Source organism: Carcharhinus amblyrhynchos, chromosome 28 (genome assembly GCF_965287045.1).
Source record: "Carcharhinus amblyrhynchos chromosome 28, sCarAmb.v2.hapA, whole genome shotgun sequence".
Classification (NCBI taxonomy): Eukaryota; Metazoa; Chordata; class Chondrichthyes; order Carcharhiniformes; family Carcharhinidae; genus Carcharhinus; species Carcharhinus amblyrhynchos.
The window spans coordinates 18,781,527-18,805,628 of record NC_137351.1 but is presented as its reverse complement, the minus strand read 5'-3'; the positions used below and the strand labels follow the sequence as shown (position 1 = coordinate 18,805,628).

At 43.5% G+C, this 24,102-nt stretch overlaps 1 protein-coding gene across 1 annotated transcript in view; it reads right to left on the bottom strand.

Moving 5' to 3' along the window:
• The window catches only part of nnt2 (nicotinamide nucleotide transhydrogenase 2), a 71,606-nt gene that overhangs the window by 8,173 nt on the left and 39,331 nt on the right, over positions 1-24,102 (bottom strand). The window contains exons 14-20 of the mRNA XM_080214355.1: positions 22,222-22,417; positions 12,765-12,998; positions 10,771-10,931; positions 9,250-9,429; positions 7,209-7,368; positions 4,124-4,205; positions 1,151-1,269 (exon numbers count right to left, since the gene is read on the bottom strand). Of these exons, the coding sequence (XP_080070481.1) occupies positions 1,151-1,269; positions 4,124-4,205; positions 7,209-7,368; positions 9,250-9,429; positions 10,771-10,931; positions 12,765-12,998; positions 22,222-22,417 (1,132 nt within the window). The remainder of the gene's footprint in view (positions 1-1,150; positions 1,270-4,123; positions 4,206-7,208; positions 7,369-9,249; positions 9,430-10,770; positions 10,932-12,764; positions 12,999-22,221; positions 22,418-24,102) is intronic.

Genomic DNA, 24,102 nt, shown 5'->3' with positions numbered 1-24,102 from the left:
CACGCTTTATAGAATCCCTACAGTGCAGGAGGTGACCATTTGGCCCATCGAGTCTGCACCAATCACAATCCCACCCAGACTCTATTCCTGTAACCCCACATATTTACCCCGCTAATTCCCCTGACACTATGGTCAATTTGGCATGGCCAATCAACCTAACCCCACACATCTTTGGAGTGTGGGAGGAAACCAGAGCACCCAGAGGAAACCCGTGCAGACATGGGGAGAACGTGCAAACTCCACACAGACAGTCACTTGAGACCGGAATTGAACCTGGGTCCCTGGTGCTGTGAGGCAGCAGCACTAACCACTGTGCCACCGTACTGTCCAAAAAGCTCAGTAAGCCCAACATGCTTGCTGAACTGTTTCGGATACAAAAGTAATTTTGTTAATTCATGGTTTAATTCTACAGTAATTTGCATTGTGAATGCTCCAAAGTAAAAGATGGTGGCTGGAATTTTCCAGTTTCTCATGTTGGCAGGATCTTCTGGCCCAGCCAATGGCGCACCCCCGCCGTGGGCTTACCAGCAGTAGAAACCAAGCCTTAGAATATTTTTAGAGGATTAGATAGATTCTCAAGGGGGTGAAAGGTTATTGGGGGTAGGTAGGAAATTACAATCTAATCAGCCATGAATTTACTGAATGGCAGAGCAGGCTCGAGAGGCCAAGTGCCCTATGCTCCTGCTCTTAATAATGTATGCTCTTATGTAATTTATACGACAGGAGAAAAGGGTGTTGATTGATTAGCAAATCCACTCGATTCGGTTGGGTCATTGCCATGAAGCAAGCAACAGGAAGCCAGTCAGTCGAGTTTGTGCTGTTTTCATGCTTGTTCGAACCAATGAACATTTGTCCTGCTCTCAGAAGACAAAAGGGATGTGTTCAAGCTTTGCATCTTTTTATATTATCCAGGAGTTTGGCTTTTCCAATGCCAATGCCTCAGCCAATCAGGGTCGACTTGCCAACCAATCAATACTCTGTAGCATTAAGTGTCGTGGTTATTTGAAATTTGGCATTCTTGTGTTTGTCCTGATGAGTGCAAAATGAAAAACTTTGGCAACGTATCTCTCTTTTCAGCAAAAAGATAAAGCTGAGATTAAACATTGCATAAGTTTCTGGCAGTGCTTCTGAATTAATGTTTTGCTCTTACCTGGGAAGTCCTCATTTATCTCATCCATTTCTAAGACAATGTCATAAGGCACACCGGCCTCAGCCAGCAGTACGTTAAGTTGACCCGGCATTCGTCCTGCGACAGGGTGTATTCCAAACCTACGAAATATCATTCCAACAATGACTGAAAATAAGCTCATTATTAGAAATAAGCATCTCCTGTATAAATAGCAAATCATTTCAAAGATCGAACTGTGCCTTTGTCAAGAAACTAAATTGGTTTGTTTCCTTGAACAGACTGGCAACATTATTCTTGAGTGAAAGAACTGGGTTGTTCTCTCATAAAATTTTGTTTGCCTGATGCAGACTTCAAAAATGTTCATCTTGGATATCTGTTGCTCCATTTGTAACATCTATTAAACTCAAGCATCAGGCAGGTTTTTGGGGTCAGACAGAGAGAGGACATGTCCCCTTTTCTTTGTGCTCTGTCACTTTTCTTTTGGCTCACCATTCACATGTGCGCATTGAATCAGGCAGTAATGAAGGCAAATGGTATGTAGGCCTTCATACCAAGAGGATTTGAGTATAGGAATAGGTTGCGCAGTGATTAACACTGCTGCCTCACAGCGCCAGGGACCCAAGTTCAATTTCAGTCTTGGGTCACTGCCTGCACATTCTCCTCGTGTCTGCGTGGGTTTCCTCCGGGTGCTCCGGTTTCCTCCCACACGCCAAAGATGTGCAGGTTAGGTTGACTGGCCATGCTAAATTGACCCTAGTGTCAGGGGATTAACAGGATAAACATGTGGGGTTGTGCGAGTGGGACCTGGGTGGGATGCGGTCAGTGTAGACTCGATTCGTCGAATGGCCTCCTTCTGGCCTGTAGGGATTCTATGATGTTTTACTGCAATTGTATAGGGTGTTGGTGAGGCCACACCTGGTATATCGTGTGCAGTTTTAGTGTCCTTATCGGAATAGAGGGAGTACAGCGAAGGTTTATCAGGCAGATTCCTGGGATGGCAGGTCTGTCATATGACGAGAAACTAAGTAGGTTGGGATTATAGTCACTGGAGTTTAGAAGAATGAGAGGGGACCTCATAGAAAATTATAAAATTCTAACAGGATTAGATAGGATAGTTTCAGAAAGAATGTTGCCAATTCTAGGGGAGTGCAGAACTAGGAGTCATTGATGTTAGGGGGAAATCGTTTAGGACTGAGATGAGGAGATATTTCTTCAGTCAAGAAGTGCTGAATGTGTGGAATTCACTACCACAGAGAGTAGTTGAGGCCAAAGCATTGTGTGATTTCAAGGGAAAATTAGATATTGCTCTTGGGGCTTAAGGGACCAAGAGAAATGAAGGGAAAGCAGAATCAGGGCATTAAATTTGATGAACAACCATGATCAAAATGAATGTTGGAGCAGGCTCAAAGGACCGAATGACCTACTCATAGAATCCCTACAGTGCAGAAAGAGGCCATTCGTCCCATTGAGTCTGCACCGAGCACAATCCCACCCAGGCGCTACTCCTGTAACCTCATATATTTACCCTGCTAATCCCCTGACACTAGGATCAATGTGGCATGGCCAATCGACCTAACCCACACATCTCTGGAGTAAGGGAAGAAACCGGAGCACCCAGAGAAAACCCACACAGACACAGGGAGAAAGTGCAAACTCCACACACCCAGTGACCCGCTACCAGAACTGAACCCTGGCGCTGTGAGGCAGCAGTGCTAACCACTATGCTGCCCTCATTCTATTTGCTATAAATCAACAGTAGTTTTGATATCTACATATAGAACAGTACGTGCCATGCACACTCTGCTCCGTTAGATCTGATGGTGCAGCACTGCTGTCAACCCCCTCCATGATCCTACTCCTGGCAGCATGACATTCCTGCTAGCAGCATCAGCCCAAAAGGGTGCCATTGTGGTGCTGTCAAGCTGCGAAGGAGCATCTATTTGACTGCTGCAGTTTGAAGGCCGGCTGTCAAAAGGGACTGGGCTTCCTGCCAGGTGTATCGGGCAGCCAGCCAGCGCACTATGGGGAGCCCTTCAGCAGAACTTCGAACATCTAATGGCTTGCTAACAGGTAGGGATGGTAGTGTAGTGGCAATACGGAATCACAATCCTCAGGTGGCACATTCACATCTCGCCATGTCATTCTGTGCAACTGAATTCAATAATTCTGGTCAATGGCAGGCTGGCATCAAAAATATAGTAAGAAGTCTCTCACAACACCGGGTTAAACTCCAACAGGTTTATTTGGTAGCAAACGTCACTAATTTGGTAGTAAACTACCAAACAAACCTGTTGGACTTTAACCTGGTGTTGTGAGACTTCTTACTGTGTTTATCCCAGTCCAACACTGGAGGGATATGGTAGGGGCTATTAAATAGGGTTAAACCTCGGGAGACACCGGAAGGGCAGGCTGTATAACTAATATGTTTTGTCTTTATTCCACAGGTGGAGGTCCACCTCGTGTCAAGCGAGGGGCATGCACACGGCAGGTTGTGCGTGGGCTGCTCTTGGAAGTCCAGGAGTGGCCTAGTACTTCATGTCGGTGTGTGTGCTTGATCCTGGACCGATAGACGGGCTCCACAACAGCTCAGTGACTAGCACTGCTAGCTGTGCAGATACATGGATTTGGGCCTGTGTCTGTGGGAGTTTGCGCATTCTCCCTGTGGTTGCGTGGGTTTCCTCCGGGTGCTCCGGTTTCCTCCCACACCCCAAAGATGTGCTCTTAGGCTAATTGGTTTCCACCAAATTGACACTATTTCTTCCCTGAATCTGACTGAGTAGGGTCCCATTCGTAGACATGCAGGGTAGAATAGGTGTAGGGCGATGTGGCGGCGCGGGCTTGTTGGGCCGAAGGGCCTGTTTCCCGTGCTGGGTTGTTCTTTGTTGTTCTCTTTGTTATCTCCACATCAAAAATATAAGCATGGAAAGAGCAAATCAATTTCTGCCCATAATGAGAATTGTAACACAATATTGGTGAAAAAAATCAAGACCTTACCTGACCTTCTTCCCATGTTCAACAAGCATCTTCACCATGTCAGCTATTGGATACTGAGCTTTGGCAGCGCATAAGCCCCAACCTGTAATACAGAACATATTGAGCACATTTGCTTCAATGAAAACTAATAACAGTTTAGGGTGTAACACCATAAATTTCAGTTCTGGCATTAGTGTTTGCCTGGATATCAGCCCAGCATTAAAATGCAGCAAATTTACTGACAGGCTAACTAGCCCCTTTGAAAATTTCTCCTGGATTTAATACCCAATGGCAATGCCTGCTGCCCGCCTCACAATAATCATTCTTGTACAGTCATCATTAGGAAGTTAAAGTTTATTTATTAGTCACAAGTAAGGCTTATATTAATACTGCAATGAAGTTACTGTGAAATTCCCTGAGTCACCACACTCTGGTACCTGTTCGGGTCAACACACCTAACCAGCACATCTTTCAGAATGTGGGAGGAAACCGGAGTACCCGGAAGAAATCCACGCAGACATGGGGAAACATGCAGACTCCACACAGACAGTGACCCAAACCGGGAATCGAACACAGATCCCTGGCACTGTGAGGCAGCAGTGCTAACCACTGCGCCACTGTGCTGCCCAAACCCCAAATTTTTAATAATAAACTGGGTGGCAGGATGGCACAGAGTAGCACTGCTGCCTCAAAGTGCCAGGGACCCGGGTTTGATTCTGGCCTTGGATGACTGTGTGGAGTTTGCACATTCTCCCTGTGTCTGCATGGGTTTCCACCGGGTGCTCCGGTTTCCACCCACAGTCCAAAAACATGCAGGTTCGATGGATTGGCCATGATAAATTAACCCTAGTGTCAAGGGGATTAGCAGGGTAAATGTGTGTAATTGCAGGAATAGGGCCTTGGTGGGAATGTGGTTGGTACAAACTCAATTGGCCGAATGGCCTCCTTCTGCACTGTAGGGATTCTGTGATGATTGTCTGTGTGGAGTTTGCACATTCTCCCCGTTTCTGCAAGGGTTTGCTCCGGGTGCTCCAGTTTCCGCCCACAGTTGAAAGATATGCAGGTTAGATGGATTGGCCACGCTAAATTGCCCCTTAGTGTCCCAAGATGTGTAGGTTAAAGAAATTAGCAGGGTGAATATGGGTGGTTATGGGGAGAGGGCAGGGATGGTGTGCTCTGTCAGAGAGTTGGTACAGACTTGATTGGGCTGAACAGCCTCCTTCTGCACTGTAGGGATTCTATGAATAAATTTCAAATGTTAACTTCAGGTGGTACTTAGCCCAACTGGAAATTGGTTCAATATCATCACCAGGACAGCATATCTATTGACAGTATCACTCAGTAAGAGATCACAAAGTCAGCAACTATTTTGCTGCAGCTGCTGGATTTTTAATACAATTGATGATTCCTGAGTAAACTGGCAGATATAGCGACCACTCCACTCATCATCCAAGGCTGGAATCAAACCCAGGTCCCTGGCACTGTAAGGCAGCAGTGCTAACCACTGTGCCATCGTGCCACCCAATTTATTACTAAAAGTTTGGGGTTTGGGCAGCATGGTGGCACAGTGGTTAGCATTGCTACCTCACAGCGCCAGGGACCCAGGTTTGATTCCGACTTGGGTCACTGTTTGTGTGGAGTTTGCATATTCTCCCCATGTCTGCACGGGTTTCCTCTGGGTGCTGTTTGTTCTGGTACAGAAAGGGTCTGATGACAAGATGAAGTGGGAACAGTGTGAGAATAATAACCTGTAAAATTACAGTTCTATTAAGAGTGCCAAGGAGAGTAGTATCACTGCATGTAAATAAACATCAAAGCAAAATAGACAAAACTAAAGCAAAAAAAAACCCCAAAAGCCTGGAACGCTAAATTCTCGTTGGCAGCTGTAGAGAGACCGGAAAATTCTGGCCACAGACTTCCCATTTCCTTCCTCTTTTGTACTCCTTTGCTTGCCTATTTGCAAAACTCCATACTGTTCAAATATCACGCATCCTTGTGCAATATCTCTCTTCTGTCATGGGGAGGAAGGGGTTTGAGGGATGAGTAGCACTGAGGAGGCCACATTTGGAGTATTGTGTACAAACAATTCTGAACGCCACTCTGCCAGAAGGATATTGGTGGGCCAAAGAGCTTGTTCCTGTGCAATACTGTCCTTTGAGAGGTATCAGAGATAAGATGAGGGAATGACAAGTGAAGAGAGACAGGAAGGAAATTTTAGATCAGGAGTTAGAGAGGACTCTGGGCAGGACCATCAAGCAAAGTATTAAGTACACCATTGTTTGGGATGAGGGTAAGAATAGTAATATGGATGCCAAATTAGGGTCCAGGATTTTTATTTACTCTTAAAACCCTTCAAAATTTTGGCATCTATTCAAAAAATGTTTTCCCTAATGCTTTTCCACTGAGGCAAGGGAAATACAATGATATAATTATGCAGATGCTGATAAATTAATTTGTCATAATGTTTATTATATTACCAATACTTTCCTCCATAATCACTACATATCATCACTGATGGTGATTTATCAACAACATGTACTCCAATCTGAAGTAGATTTAAAAAAAACAGCCTGTGTGTTTTTTTGTTTTATTTTTCTAAACAAATATATTGTAATTAAAATTTGTACAATATAATTAATTACTTGCAGAAATGGTCAGATTTTGATGAACAGATAGAAGTATCTGTTTCCAGCTTTACTTTATTCTTTCATGGGATGTAGGGATTGCTGACAAGGCCAACAATTGTTACCCATGAACTGCATGGCTAACCACACCATTTCAGAGGGCAGTTGAGAGACAACCACATTGCTATGGCTTTGGAGTTACACATAGGCCAGACCAGGTAAGGATGACAGATTTCTTTCCCTAAAAGGACACTGGTGAACCAGATGGGTTTTTATGACAATGGCTTCAGGGTCACCATGACTGAGGCTAGCTTTTATTTCCACCAGCTGAAATGGTGGGATTTGAGCCCCTGTACCCCAGAACATTAGTTTGGATTTCTTAGATTACTAACCCAGTGACATTACCACAATGCCACCATCTTCTGAGTGGTGGTGGCCAAAACCTTTATTAGTCACAAAGCCCTGATTCCAGGAACTTGTACCTGGTGTAATGATGATAGAGTTGGCCTCTTTGATCATCTCGACAGCCTGATCCACGTTAACTTCAGTGTGAGTCCCAACAATTTCCATGGGCTTGCCTGTGCCAGTGGATGATGTTCCATAGCCTCCCAAGATAACATTGGGCAGTGAGCGATTCATAGCCTTCAAAGTAAAAGCACACAGGTGGCTTAAATATTCAAAGCACTGAAAGATACTAAAGTAGACAGAAAGCAAAGGTGTTTCATGCCGGCTCAGTGCTTTCTTGTGACCGACTGTTAAATGATGGGATTTATTAGTTTGTACTATTTTAAGTGATAGCCTGTAACTGCTTGGTTAGAGGCAAAAAGCGATCGAGGACCTTTGGAAGATGGCAGTTTTCACATGAACAAAAAAACCAAAGCTCAGCTATTTTAGAAGCACAAAAGGCACTTATTTTCTTTTTGTTGCTTATTTTCACGAAAAGTATATTTTTTCAGAAATAAATGAGCCATTGCGAAATCCTTTGATGTACTGCTTATGAGGAGAGACTGAGTAGATTGGGGCTATACTTATTGGAATTCGTAAGATTGAGGGGAGATCTTATAGGAACATATGAATTATGAAGGGAATAGATAAGGTAGAAGAAGCATGGAAGTTGTTTCCACTGGCAGGGCAAACTAGAACTAGGGAGCATGACCTCAAAATAAGGGGGAGCAGATTTAGGACTGAGTTGAGGAGGAACTTCTTCACTCAAAAGGTTGTGAATCTGTGGAATTCCCTGCCCGGTGAAGCAGTTCTCAAGAAGCATAAACCCATTTTTCAGTTTATGCAGTGGAACAGTTTGATTAACCCAGCAGCTAAAAATTAACAGCTGAAATTCAGCAAAATGATAGCAAACAGATCTGAAAGATGGAATGAGCTTTTATAGATGTTCCTGTGCTTCAGCAGACAAATGTTTCACATCAGCTTAACCATAGGTAATTTAGAGATACTTCCCAAACAATTCACTATGATAGGTTATCTGTAAGAAAACTGGATCGGTCCATTTGACACTGGCCATCATTCTATTGGGTATTTGTGAGGTTTGAGTTATTAGCTCTATGAAAAAATATTTTGCATTTTAGTGACAGTATTTATGGTTTTTTAGAAGTCAAAATAAGAACTAGGAGCAGGAGTAGGCCATCTGGCCCCTCAAGCCCTGCTCTGCCATTGAAGAAGATCATGGCTGATCTTTTCGTGGACTCAGCTCCACTCACCCGCCTGTTCATCATAACCCTTACTTTCTTTATTGTTCAAAAATTTATCTATCCTTGCCTTAAAAACATTCAATGAGATAGCCTCAACTGCTTCACTGGGCAAGGAATTACACAGATTCACAACCCTTTGAGTGAAGAAGTTCCTCCTCAACTCAGTCCTACATCTGCTCCCCCTTATTTTGGGGCCATGCCCTCTAGTTCTAGTTTCACCTGCCAGTGGAAACAACTTCCCTGCTTCGATTTTATCTATTCCCTTCATAATCTTACGTTTGTATAAGATCTCTCCTCAATCTTCTGAATTCCACTGAGTATAGCCCCAGTCTACTCAGTCTGTCCTTATAAGCCAACCCTCTCAACTCTGGAATCAACCTAGTGAATCTCCTCTGCAACCCCTCTGATGCCAGTATATGCTTTCTCAAGTAAGGAGACCAAAACTGTACACGGTACTCCAGGTGTGGCTTCGCCAGCACCTTATACAGCTACAACATAACCTTGCTGTTTTTAAACTCCATCCCTCTAGCAATGAAGGACAAAATTCCATTTGCTTTCTTTATTACCTGCTGAACTTGCATACCAACTTTTTCATGCACAAGGACACCCAGGTCCCTCTGCACAGACGCATGCTGCAATGTTTTACCATTTAAATAATAGTCCATTTTGCTGTTACTCCTACCAAAATGGATGACCTCACATTTACCAAAATGGAAGTTTGTTGAAGCAAAAAAACTCTAGGGAAATCCTCAGGGCTTAAATTCACAATTTGGGAAGAAGCAGCATTCCCAATTCTTTCTTTAAAGCAATATCTTACCACACACATGATGTAAGAGAGGATAGCACCGGAAGAACCTATCAGAGCACCAACTATTGTCATCAAGTTGTTGTCCAACAGAAAACCTTCTGCGCACAAGGCCCAACCAGAATAACTGTTCAACACCGTGATCACAACAGGCATGTCAGCACCACCAATGGCAGCTGTGAGAGTCACTCCCTACAGAAACAAAACAGTGTTATAATATGATAATATTTCTCGCAATTAAATTTCTTTGATATACACAATCAATGAATATTGCTGTGACTTGTAACTTGAATGGTGGTTAGCATTGCATAGTGTCAGAAAACAAAACTGCAACTTGTTGACCAACTGTTTCAAGTTAGAATGATAAATATTTAACAATAAATTATGAAGAGCAGATTTTGAAATTCTCAGTTGACAACTGTGTTTCATATTTTTAAAGTTTGCATGAGATGCAGACAGGGAAGGCCAATTGGATTACTTTTGTTCACCCATTCAGAAAGACAATTGATGACACTTGGTTCCTGTATGTCTTTGAACGTTTTTGCCTGGACTGTCCTGTCCAAAAGTCTATTCCAAATTTTAAATACTCGATCATTCATCTGAAGAAATTCTTCCTGGCACCAGTTCTAAAGTCACTTTGATCCCATTTGAAACTCTGCCTCTTATTCTATTCAACTTTGAGCAGTAAATCTGCAGAATTACTGCATTTTCAAAGCTGCAGGGTGCAATCTTACTGGCCATTCATGCCAAGCTCCTGCTGCAGCGAGGTCGGAGAATTTGGCACTCAACCTTGGCTGGTGTGAATGGCCACATCATTCTGGCTGAAAAAGTCTTCTTGGGTTCTCCAATCTTCATTTGACCCATTAACAGCTTTCTGACTTTTTTGTGGATCTCTTTGCCTTATAAGGAAGACCGGACGTTACAAAGGACAAGTCTTCCAGCATACCATACATTTCAGACTAACCTGTTCTGACTTATACCCTTGACTTGGGCAATGCAGTTCAGCATTGCTTCAGATAACTTGAACTGTAAGTTGTGGTGTTTATTGACACCCAGACTATTTATTAATTGTAAAAGAAAAAACACTGGAAAATCTCAGCAGGTGTGGCAGCATCTGTAAGGAGAGGAAAGAGTTTTGTCAAAGGTCATCTGGAATCAAAACTTCAGCTCTTTTCTCTCCTTACAAGTGCTGCCAGACCTGCTGAGATTTCTCTTTTGGTTTCAGATTTCAGCATCTACAGTAATTTGCTTTCATCCAGTGTTTATTCATTCTTCCAGTTTTAAAAGATCTTACATTGTTAACCCAAGAAACCTAAGGAGAATGATAAAGCATGAGAAACCTTTCTACCCCATCTTACTTCCTGGTTTCTTACAGTGGTTTCTGTGGAAAGGTCAAGCAGGTCTGTTACGTGTGACGGAAAACAGGATTTTATACTTGCCTTGTACTAATTTCCTCCCTCCAAAGAACAATTAACAAGACATATTGTATTAGCTCATTCACAAATACCTACATCAGATTTAAGCAATTCGTACCATGATTGTTGACAAACCAGAGACACTTAATAGGCAGGTCATGCCTGTGGTATAACTGGGGTCCAGCATAAAAGGCACTATTCCACCCACTGAGGCTGCGAGCAATCCTGCATTCAGGTAGTGCCGTCCAGGTAACATAAGTGGAGCTGAGTTCAGAAGGCCTGTAAGGAAGAAGCGAACTTTAGCTATCCTCTGGTTAATTGGTTCAAATAATTCTTTTAGTTGAATGACTTTTAGTTAATTGGTTTTAAAGCAATCAGGAAGCATTCACCACTACTTGAGCAGCTTTCCACCTGCATTGATTAGTTTTTAATTTCTATGGCTGTAAATCCCTCCATATTTTTAAAAATTGCTACGGTTAAGCAATATGAGATGGTGGCCTAGTGATGTCACTGGAGTAATAATCCAGAGGACCTAGGCTCTGGGCCATAGGTTCAAATCCCACCACGGCAGCCGGCCTGAATAATGATTGTCGTAAAGGCCCACCTTGTTCACCAAGGTCCTTTAGAGAAGGAAATCTGCTGTCCTTACCCGGTCTGACCTACATATGACCCCAGAGCCACAGCAATATGATCAGCTCTTAGCTTCTCTCCGAAATTTACAACAAATTATGGTTTTGCCAACAATGTCCACACCCCAAGAAATAATGTTTAAAAATGCAACCTATTAAATCAGGCAGCCCCAGAGCTCAAGTATTTACAAAAGCTTCAAATCAAAAAAAACTGGCATCCAAACACTTTGTGCCTCGATGTACATGTATTGTTTTCTATGCTGTGCACATGCACTTTCCCTCAAATGCAAGGCTTTTTTTTCCCCATATAGCTGACTTCTTTTTATTTGTTAGTGTCACAAGTAGGCCTACATTAGTGCTGAATTTTCATAAAAACTGGAGTAAATCCTGCTTTTTTTTCCAGTAGAATTTTCAAAATGAATCTCCCACACTGTACGCAGCACAGAGTACCCTAATGTGAATCACGATAAAAATCCGCGGGCTGGGCCTATTGTTGGCTTCCCGATGTTGCCTGGCCAGCCCAAACTCCCTCAATGCCCTCACCATCCTGCAGCCACGATCACCAGCCACCCCCCCCAACCCGTGTTGGCCAGCCTCAATCACTGTCCTCCCTCGCTCTGTCATTGATTCCAAGTGCAGAGTGGCAGCAGAACTCCACTCACCCGAAATGGCCACATCCCTATGGCAGTGCCAAGGTGCCCCCTGGGCATAGCGCCTTTGCCCCTTGGGCAGTGCCAGGGGCCAGGCTGGCAATGCCCAAGGGGCAACCCCCCTTACCCTCAAATTCCTGGGGACGCCTCCATGGCATCCATTCACTCCAGCAGAAGTAGGCCCTGAGGCTTCAATACCAAGCCCACTAGTGAGATTACAATGTTGATTTAAATGTGGGCCCCAGAGATGCACGGTGCCTAGCGGGGAGCTTGCTAAACAGCCTCTGCAGTGCAGCAGGCTCTGAGAATCACCCCCCTACCGTGAAAATCCCCTAGTCGCCACACTCCAGCGCCTGTTCGGGTACACTGAGGGAGAGCTTAGCACCTAAATGCACCTAATCAGCACGTCTTTCAGACTGTGGGAGGAAACCAAAGCACCCAGAGGAAACCCATTGCAGACATGGGGAGAACGTGCAGACTCCACACAGACAGTGACCCAGGCGAGGAATTGAACCCAGGTCCCTGGCACTCTGAGGCAGCAGTGCTAACCACTGTGTCACAGTGTTGTCCTACAACTGTGGAGGTTAAATTTTCACAATTTCTGATTGGCAATAAAATTATTTTGTATCAGGGATGTACCAGCTCTCAGTGTTTAATAATATTAAAATTAGTGTAATTAACAGCATGGATACACAATATATACTGTTAATCAGTATATTTAGTTGGTAAACTATTAAAGAAAATTAGACTTTATTCATAAAGCTTGAATATCATGCTTCAACAACGAGATAGTTTAATACAATGAGTTCTTAAAAGTATAAACAAAATATTACCTTGTAATTTTCCATAAGCCACCAGAGAACCACTAAATGTCACACCACCGATATACGTGCCCAAATAAGCCACGGTTTTAATAAGGTTTGCTGCAGGATTTGCATCAAGATGCGGGAACTCAATCATATACTCAGCTACGCAGGTGAGAACCGCCGCCAGACCGACCAAACTGTGAAAGGCTGCAACCAGCTGAGGAAGATCCGATATTTCAATGCGCTTGGCGATGGTCAGACCTAACAGACAAGAATGCCATTTAGAATCAGAAAGAAAACATACACTCAAAAATCAACAAGGATGCAGACTGCCCTCCTCCACCCACTTCAAGCATAATGATAGGGGACAATTATAGAAACCATACGATCCCTACGGTGCAGAAGGAGACAATTCGGGCCGTTGTTTCTGCAACCAACCGATCATCCTACCCAGGCTCTTTAACCCCACGTACTTACCCCACTAATCCCCTTAACCCACACATCCTGGGATACTACACCGAAATTATACCAGCATAACCGCCCAGAATCGGAGCAGGGCGAGACTCGCAGATTGGCACTCTTTGTTCGCCTTGGATGGGATCTTACAAGCCTCAGGTGGGTGAGGTGGTAAAATTCCGGCATTTGTGGCAATTTAGCATGGCCAATCAACCCAACTTGGATCCAACCATTTGTCTGTAATCAAATGATCTTACTTGTGTTCATCTGAGGTTTGGCAAAGTTATGTTTATTACCCATCTCGATTTCCCCTTATGACATAAAGGGCTAAATTTTACTGTGAGTTTCTGCATTCTGATGTCAGGTTGGTCTTAGGCCCTCGCTCATCAATTTTACCACAGGAGGAGCCTTGCTAACCTTAGGGGTACCTGATGCTGCCAGCCTAATCAGAAAGCAGGCAGTTCTAGAGCCTGGGCAGCCTCACTGGGAAAGGGGGGGTGGGTTGCTGCTGCTGCTGAAGAAGGTAAGAAGCCTCAAGGTGCCTCAAAATGAAGGTGGCCTCGGACAGGATATGTCAGAATTAAAATTCGTGGTACCCGAGAGCAGTTGATCCCTTGGGATGGAGGGGAACCCGCCTGGGGGAGTTGTTTTGTTGGGTATGTGGACAGTGCATTTTGAATCCACACCTTGGAGCCTCCAGCTCCAATGCTGCACTCACACGGAGGACACCTTAAGAAGCCAGCGGCACTTTCCACGTTGCTGGAGTGCCACCCCACCTTCAGCAAAACACCTGCGGCCCCATAACATGGCTCACATTGGCCGCACGCCTATGTGAAGTGGGCAGCTGATCGCAGCCAACCTCCTACCCACCATGGGGAAAAACTTCCCTTGTAACGGGACAGTAATGAGAAGAAGGCCCAGCATAGCTTCCTGCTCACCCCACCTGTTTCCATTCCTCCCAATCAAGAGACAAGTGAAATTCAGCCCCAATACTCAATTCCAATCACATTAAGGCTGGACAGGTCGCGGGTGTTCACTGCCCTCAATGATCAATAAATATATAGACCCATTATGTTATTTGTGATTGGCAGCACAAACAATTCTTCGCTCATTATCAATGTAAAGTTAACTCTGGAATCTCTATCCATGTCCGCCCTTCTTCCTCATCAACACGCTGCTTGTTAGCAACTGCATCCAATAGCTTCCATAACTACACTAACGACACCAAGCTCTACCTTTCCAGCACCTCTGTGCGCAGCATCTGTGTGTGTGTGTGCAGGACTCTCTCTCACTTTTTCAGCTTTGCCCCCATCCTACTGAATAACATATCTTATTCCTGGCCCTGTGGCATTCTTCAGCAGAATGCCAGATGATGTACGAATGTCATGCATGGATTTCTTTGGCTTTTCACCTGCCCGGTTGGGAACCGATGGTGGGTGCAGACTTTGGCATCTTGTGGCAACACTGCTGGTTGACAGACCTGGATTTTGTGAATGACATCACCTCACAGGCTGAAGAATTGCATGCATTCCAAGACACGGCCATCAATCCTGAGTAGTGGAGACAAGGTTGGTCTACAAATGAACTGCTAGAAGATCAAGACAATTGTGGCTGGGTGGCAGCAAGTCCCTCACTTCACCACTGGGCAACAAAACACCGAGCATATCCACCATCTCCCCTAGCGAAGATTTAACATTGCCAGTGAGAGTGATGTAGAGATCAATATCCATACAAGATTTGGCAAAGCAGCATTGATCTTCTAATGGTTCCATTCTATCTGGGCAATCAACACCATCAGCACAACTATGAAGCTGCAATTCTACATGTGTGAGAACAGCAAAGGGGTCATGTAAATTGGAAGTCTTTCACCCGCACTGCCTATGGAAGGTCCTGGGCATTACACGGATAGACAGCATCACAAAGTGCTACAAAAGGACTGGACCGAGATGCCTGAGGGACATTCTGATTGCAAAATGATGAAAGATAGCAATCATGGTGTGGAGATGCCGGCGCTGGACTGGGATAAACACAGTAAGAAGTCTCACAACACCAGGTTAAAGTCCAACCAATTTATTGGATAGTAAACTCACAAGCTTTCGGGATTTGCCCCTTTGTCAGGTGAATGGAGAGTTCTGGTCTCAGACAGAGCATGTAACAGCACACACAGTTTGCTGTGCTCTTTCCACTCACGTTGTCTGCATCTTTAAGATTTGAATAGCAGGTTAGTTGTAAAGACTCACATTCTAATCAGTAATCTGTAAACTGTGTGTGCTGTTATATGCTCTGAGACCAGAACTCTCCATTCACCTGACGAAGGGGCAAACTCCAAAAGCTTGTGAGTTTACTATCAAATAAATTGGTTGGACTTTAACCTGGTGTTGTGAGACATCTTACTGAAAGATAGTAGGACATGTATTGCCAGGATGGAAGTTGAATGGACACTGCCAGTGGAAACCAGAGTTAGTCAATGAAGACCAAGTACCTTTACGGAGGACCTCCAAGAGCTGGACACCACCTGACCTGAAGCAGAAGAAATTGTGGTGGACTGGAGCCAGTTATGAAGTCTTACTGCCCATTATCCTACTAAGTAAGTAAGTTGAAGCCCATGGCATTCTTCTCTATAGCAGTGTGACCATGTCCAAAAATTCAACACATGGAGAATTGTATCATGAATGCATCTCTCTTCATTCCAACATATCTCAGCACACCATCACTTAGTTAAAGCACTGTGAAAGATGTATGTAGGTTGAAATTGTTCATTCATCTCCCCCTCATTTGGTTTCTGGTTTGTCTACCTAACCACATTGTGTGTTGATGTTACATTACAAAGTTCTGCTACTTTTCTTATTGGTTTAGGATCTCATTTTCACCCTGTAAGCCCTGAGGAAGCTGTTGTATATTATCGCTACAGTGACTACTACCCGTTTCACTTTGAGATTTGTGGGTGAGGGGTGCAGTGGAAGATAGGGACAAATGAAAATTGGGAGGGGAAGAAAGGAAGGTGTGCTTGAAGAGTAAAGAAAGACTTAGAACAAGCAAAACAAATTATAGTTGAGGAAAAAGCTAAAACGGAAAACAAAACAGGTGCAAATTTGGTTTCAAAAAACAGAAAATGCTGGAAAATTTCAGCAGGTTTGAAAACCTGCATGCTAGTCTACTGCACCACCAGCCTTTTATGGATGCACCATAGCAAGCATTCTTTCTGGTTGTACCACAGCTTGGTACTGCTCCTGCTCTGCCCAAGACTGCAAGGAACTACAAAAGATCGTGAATGTAGCCCAATCCTTCATACAAACCAACCTCCCATCCATTGACTTTGTCTACACTTCCTGCTGTCTCGGCAAAGCAGCCAGCATAATTAAAGATCCCACGCACCCCAGACATTCTCTCTTTCACCTTCTTCCGTCGGGAAAACGATACAAAAGTCTGAGGTCACGTACCAACCGACTCAAGAACAGCTTCTTCCCTGCTGCTGTCAGACTTTTGAATGAACTTACCTTGCACTAAGTTGATCTTTTTCTCTGCACCCTAGCTATGACTGTAACACTGCATTCTGCATTCTCTTGTTCCTTTGTCTAGGGACGGTATGTTTTGTCTGCATAGCGCGCAAGAAACAATACTTTTCACTGTATACTAATACACGTGACAATAATAAAATCAAATCAAATCTGTGGAGGGAGGATTGAGTCAACATTTTGAGTCCTTCATCGAAGCACATTTGGTTTGATGGATCCACCACTGCTGACATCCTGGGTACAGATGCTCAAGTAGGTTATAGAACCCTCGGCTTTCCGAGTACGTCTTCAATTCAGTTTTCACCAGTAATGGAATTCATATGTGAAAGGTATTGAATTCTAATACTGGTGACCTCAGGCTAACCTATTCTAATGCAACTGTCTGGATCGTGCTCGCACGTCTGCCAGCTGCACTGAATTTCGGACGGTACGAGTGTAAGTTTGGGAACGGTGGGGAAATAAATTGTTACCTTGCATAAACCACCAAAAATACATTTCATAACACTGCGATACAAAGTGACATTTTCACTGTGGTATTTTCCAAAAAGCCAGAGGCTAAAGTATTGGGTTTCTAATGGATGCAAGCACATGCTGTATTTCTGTCATCATTATTCCTGCTGCATAAACTATGAACTTTTATAGGACTCTCCGATTCCTTCGAAAATCATTATTGCTCGTCAATAAGAGCAAGAGGGAGAATTTCAAAACAATTATATTATCTCAACAAGCAGTCAAACAGGCAAAATTTCTTATTGAAACATGCCAGTTATAAAATGCTTAATGCCCACTTCATCAGTTGTTCCAATAGTGGAAAGAACCTGGCACATTGGAAAGGATTAACGAATTATCTCCTGTGCAAAGTATCTTCTTTAAGCAGATGTTTCTTTTAGCGACACAAAGGCAGACAGATACAATATTTGTAAAAAGACTGCCTCTTTTCCTCACATTTGTTTTTATACATCGAATCTTGCTCTCAAATCAATTCCACATTCTAAAATAAGTGGAGCAATATTTAAAGTTAATAATGTATACTGAGAATTACAAGATTATTCTGTTGCTGGATTACTTTGTGGAGTAGCTGTGGTTGAGTTTTTAATGTTTGGACAATGGGATGCAAGGGCCCTCCTTTAAACTCTGCCTCAACACTGTTGCTGTAACTTCTGTGCTGATCAGACAAAGGACGTTAATCCTGGGAAAGGGAATACTTTCCATTTAAGGTATCCATTTTCATCACCAAGAAGAACAAGGGGAGACACTGCACAATCAAATGCAGAGTAAAACTCCTTTCACTGGGTTATCAAAAAGTGCCTTATGGCATGCTGACAGCTAGAGCTGGGTGTGGAGATGCCGGCGTTGGACTGAGGGGGGCACAGTAATAAGTCTCACAACACCAGGTTAAAATGCAGGTGGTGTATTTAGAATCACGAGCTTTCAGGGCACTGCTCCTTCATCAGGACTCACCAGTTGGACTTTAGCCTAGTGCTGTGAGACTTCTTACTGTAGCTCGATCCAGAAAATTGCAGTTGGGTTTTATCGCGGGTGTACATCACACTGTAAAGTCTTTGACGGACTATGCTTCAGTTGCAAAACTCAAAGATAGGGTGACTCTTAATTTGAGCTGGTTTGACCTGGTCTTTTATAATTCATTAAGAAACCCAATACAAAAGCTCATATCTCGTACGTTATGGAAAGCCAAACCAAAAGCACTAATCTCTATGTTAGTCCCCAGAACTGATGGAAGTTTCAAATCTATTTCACATAAAGCTAATACATAATCCTAATATTTAGACATAAAAGTGAAATAATTGTACTAATAAAGCACCCCATCACGTCTCATAAACCTCTTCAAACAAACACTGCCCACAAGATGAATTTCTTTGAAGTGCAGCAACTATTACATCAAGATGTCAAAAAGGAGAGGGAGATTAATGGCCAGTTAATCTGTTTTTAGTTGTGATGGTTGAAGAAGGAATGTTGGACAGTACACCAGTAGAACTCATAGCCTTTGCTGGAGTGATTCCATGGGATTGTCAACATCCACTCCAATGCTTAAACGAACATCCACCTGACACAGCAACAGAATATTTATGCAACATTCATCTTGGTGGAAGTATTTGCGTTTTAAAAAGAGGCACCTAATGCATTAAGCCCTGTTGCGGATTCTCCCTAGTTTATTTGATCTCAAGGCGAAAGTGAATTATCACAATTAATACACATGAGATAACGAAAGGAAACCAAGTAAGGCCTGAGCAATCTAACACGGAAATGGCATTATTCAAGTACAGAATACTTACCCAATATCTGAAAAGCAAGGGAATAGTAGCATTCCACGTTGCATTGTGTCTTCTGTATCAATCCTTATCTTCCCAAGTTTGAATCTTCTCAACAATATTATTTTAGCACCATTCAAGATCTTATAGCACTAACTTCTCATGGAGCATTTTTGTCTACACTGATCACAACAGATTGAAAATTAGCCGTGGCTATCATTGAACTTAAAATGTACAAAAGACTTTTTTTTAAGGATACCACCATTCATTTTGAACTCATTTGCAACACTTAATCTATGACCAGTGTACATGACAAATCCACCGTCAGTTCCAATTAATTCTCAAGCATCACATCGTTGTTTTTCAACAAGTGCCAAATAATTGTTCCATCTGTAGATGACGCAAATAAAATATTGCACCATGGTTACTGTGGAATACTAAGGATATAACCAAAATGTTTTCAGCAATATTTGCTATGTTTTCTGACCAACAGCACCCTCTACTGCTGATTAAAAGTTTGAAAATCACTGATATTCTGTGGCGTTAGTTTCACCTGTACCGACCATAACAAACATTATGGCTGGAATGTTACCAGCCTGCCCGCCACGGGAATCGGAGCAGGCGAGGGACAGACCATGGAAAGGTCCATTGACCTCGGGCAGGATTTTCCGGTTTCGGGACGAATGAAGTCGTAAAATCTCCCCCATAGGTGTAATTTTACAGGACCTTTCCTCCATTTTAATTAATGGAATTCAGACTTACCCCTTATTTTTCCAACAAGCATCTCATGTTTCCATACAGTCACCTCTATCATTCAAAAGCATCTTCTTGCCTTGCTGTTCGCATTTATTAGGCTACACATCAATTAAATCATTGGAAAAGCGAGGACCAGTTTCCATGTCTCTTTGATAAATCTGATCTTTCCATCTCCTCCATCAATTCCAAGGCTGTGACAAAATTCTCCCATTTCCTGTCTTGCTATTTAGACTTAGAGGAGTCAAACGTTCTTTCAGCTTAATGCTGCAAAACTCAATGGCATCTCTTCAGTTCCTATCACTATCTACAAATCAAATCCCTGCATAGATTCTGGCTTCCACTTCTCCTTACCATTACATGTTCCACATTCTTCTCAGGCCTTACAGTTACTGTGAGAACTTATATTCATCCATTCCTGAACTGATCCATTCCTCCTTCAATATCAGTTCATCCTCATCCCTTCTGTTCAAACAGTGGTGGCTACTCTTTCAACCAGCATGCCCCTACTCTCCGAATCATTAGCAGAATTTGATGCTTCCACTGAGACAGGTTTGGTGGCGGTGAGGCATTGAGTCAGGTGGGAGTGTGACAGGTGGGTCCCTTCCCGCATGTGCCCTAATTGAAGTCCAGGGCGGAAAGGCTTGTGGATGGCCTTTCTGTCCTGCCAACAATCGTCACCAATTAATACCCACTTAAGGGGTGCATTCTGCCACTGCAACCAATGGCTGGCAGAAGACTAATCATTTAACCAGCTTGAAAAATAAATCCTGTTCAAAGGCATTCAGTGTTGATTGAAGGGCCCAATATTAGTAAGGGGTGAGATACCCCAATGAGAGTAACCGCTTTCCTTGCTGCCAAAACCCCTTCCTATCCTCCCTTATGACCCCCATCCTGGGACCCCATTCTGCCATAACTCACCAGTGGCCTGGGACCCTCAATAATCCTGGGTCTCACATGGGTACATTGGCGGCAGCTGACAACTGACATGCCCCCCATCCCACTACCCTGACTAATCAAGGGGGTGACTCTGAGCAGCTGCCCCATAGCAAAGCTGGGAGCAGTATTAATTGCTTCAAAGGAACATTTTAGCCCCATTCCCAGCAGGAAGTCCCACCTTAGAACGAACTGGACAACTGAATTTGCTGGCAGCTCCGTAGTCATCACCAGCTGTGAACGGTGACTCCTCCTGGGACTACAGCTGGGAACGGTGGCCCCTCCCGGGACTATGGACTATCCCACCATGTTGAAGAGCACGGGTTAAAACCAGTGTTGGCAGTCTCATGAGGATGTCAAGGGAGATTGGGGGGGGGGGGGGGGGGGGGGTGGGGGGCGGCGGGCAGGGGGTGTCCATAATAGACCTAGGGATCCTGAAAAGGAGGCTCCCCCACTAATATCAACACCCCATCCCCCCCAGTCCAACACAAGCCAAAGTTACTTGGCTTCCTGCATGATTTTGGCTTCCCCTTGTTGTGGGTCATGTATCTTCAGGGTGAGAAGAGGCACTTAACTGGCCTCCCCTGTCCCCCCGGTAAAATTTCAGACAGGTTGGGGCAGACAGGTAGGCCACCTGCTGTATTTCATGCCTCCCCCTCTCCCTGCCGACCCTCTCCTCCTTCAAATCCACCAACTGGCGAGTGTAAAATGCAGCTCTGGGTCTTTGTGCTCAAGGCTTGGAGTAGGACTTGAATTCAGAATCTTGTGATTCAGGGGTTAGTGTGTCACCAACAGAGCAAAACTATCTGGCGGACAAGTGAACACATTGTTACTTTGAGACTAACAGTAAATTTTTAAAGAGCAGTTTTACAACTTGCATTGGATGTTTATTGTTCATTCCAAATTTTATCATCTGAGGGAGGCCGGGGGCCGGTGGGGGGGGGGGGGTGTTTGTCAGTTTTTACTGTGTCCTCAAAAGGAAATTAAGCCATGCTCCAGAACATCTGCCCAAGTTATCTACCTCAAGACTGGAATCGTTCTTCAGCAGGGCATGTACGTAGTTCCAGAAGCTCATGGTCCCTCCTGTTTTGCATGGCTCTTAGTCAGAAACAAGTTCCTGTGATTACTGACCTGGATCTTAAACAAACAATCATCTGACTTTTCAGAAAAGCGCTCAGTTAGCCAGGAAACATGCTTGAGCTGAGCTTTTACCAATGAATAAATGTTGCCTGATTTATTCGAAGCAAGTACACTTTCATTTGTAGATAGCTTTAGAATTATGCCTCCATATTTTTTGTCCCTTTTACTGCTTTCACCGCTATAAAACTGACACTCCACTTTTATGAACATGCTCAGCAACAGATCAAAAAGAAGAATCTGGAGGATGGTAAGTATCACAGGCAGCTGTAGAACAAACTGTCCAGAGATTTAAGAACCAACCACCCCTCCTCCCTCCAGTCATTTTGCTAAGGATTCAATCCTCAAAGACACTGCAGGTTAACCTGTACTGGATTCATTTGTTGATGGCCATTTCAATCAGATTTGCCCACTCACCTATGGTTCCACCCATTGCCATGGCAGTGGACATCTGACCCAGGAGCTCTGGTGAGGGTTTAATTGCACCTAGAGTGGCAGCGAGACCTCCAGCTACACCAATCATACCCAGTGCATTGCCCAATCTGGCCGTTTTTTGAGCAGAAAGTCCTGCCAATGCTCCAACGCAGCAGAGGCCCGAACCCAGGTACATCATCTGCAAGAGCAACATATTTATTATTTTGTACCAATAAATTTTTAACGTTAGCAACATTGGTTCAGCTACAATTTAACATCCATCATAATATTAAATTATATACTTCAAATGTTAGGTGCCAATAAAAAAAATTAATAATTGGGAGAAAAAATGGTTTAAGTATAGAAAAACTGAACTAGCTTCCCAATTAAAGGAAATGGTTTGCACTATGAAGCTGAAACCAGTTTTACGTATGGCTATCTTAAAATAATTATTTAAATGTGGCTATTTATTTATTTCTTCACACACTGTGGGTAAGCCAAGTGATTATAATGGACGCATGAAGAAATATGCCCCAATAAAAAACTTCTAAGTGCTTCAAAAGTGGTTCATTTGTTCCATGGCCTTGATGTATAGGAGATCTCCCACTGTTTAGGTGCAATTTATTGCTGTTCAGAAAGGTTTTGGCTTGGTTTTCCCTTATTGTCGCGGGAATAGGGGAAGACTTATGAACTGGCTTGACAGCCTTTTCAGTGTTGGCCACGCAAATAATTACTTTTGTCCTTCTTGGGTTTTTATTAGCCATGCGGAATGCACAAAAGCCAGAATCATTAAATAAGAAACCAGTTCACCTCAGGATGCCTGAGCTTTGCTTAGGCACGTCAGAAATGTTAGGACTGAAAACAAGGGCTCACTTTCACTGGAGTCAGAGATCAGATCTGCTATTCCTTTTCTTAAAGCAAAGTCCTAGGCAGTGCCCAATACAAACAATAAATCATGAATAAATAGTACCTTGTGTATTGAAGGAGAAGACCAGGTGCTCCAAAGGTTATGAGACAGTTTAAAAGCATAGCATTTACAAGTTGATAGCTACCCATTAAATAGATGACTTGAATGTTGAATCCATTTTTGACTTTCAACTACTGTTATGAGAGTTATTGCTTGCAACTGGAAAATATAAAGTCCCTCAATCTTTATTCCTTTCCATAAACTTGTCCCTTCACTCAGCATCAGAGTAATGAAAAAAAGAAATAAACAGAGCAGCTTGTTATCATAGTATAGAATTATAGAATCCCAACAGTGCAGGAGGCCAATCGGCCATCAAGTCTGCACCAGCCACAATAGCACACTTAACGCCATGTATTTACCCTGCTTTTCCCCAGACACTATGGGGCCATTTATCATGGCCAATCAACCTAACCCGCACATCTTTGGACTGTGGGAGGAAACCAGAGCACCTGGAGGAAACCCACACAGACACGGGGAGAATGTGCAAACTCCACACAGACAGTCACTTGTGGCCAGAATTGAACTCAGGTCCCTGGTAGTGCGAGGCAACAGTGCTAACCACTATGCCACCGTGCCGCTCTATTATTTAACATCATTTACAATAATGTCAGCCAATATGATCAATTTATCAAGATGTACCAAATGATGGATCAGGGCATTGGAGTAACGGCCATACTAAATTTTCCCTCATTGTACCCAAACAGGTGTTGGAGTGTGGTGACTAGAGAATTTTCACAGTAACTTCATTGCAGTGTTAATGTAAACCTATTTGTGACACTAATCAATAAACTTAAACTTAGATTACTGTATCCATGTGAATTTCCTTCACATGTTCTTGAATGCAGATGTTAAACTGGTTAAAACATGTGTTAACTGTTAGCAAACTAAAATTTAAAATTTACTCTGGTGATGTGATG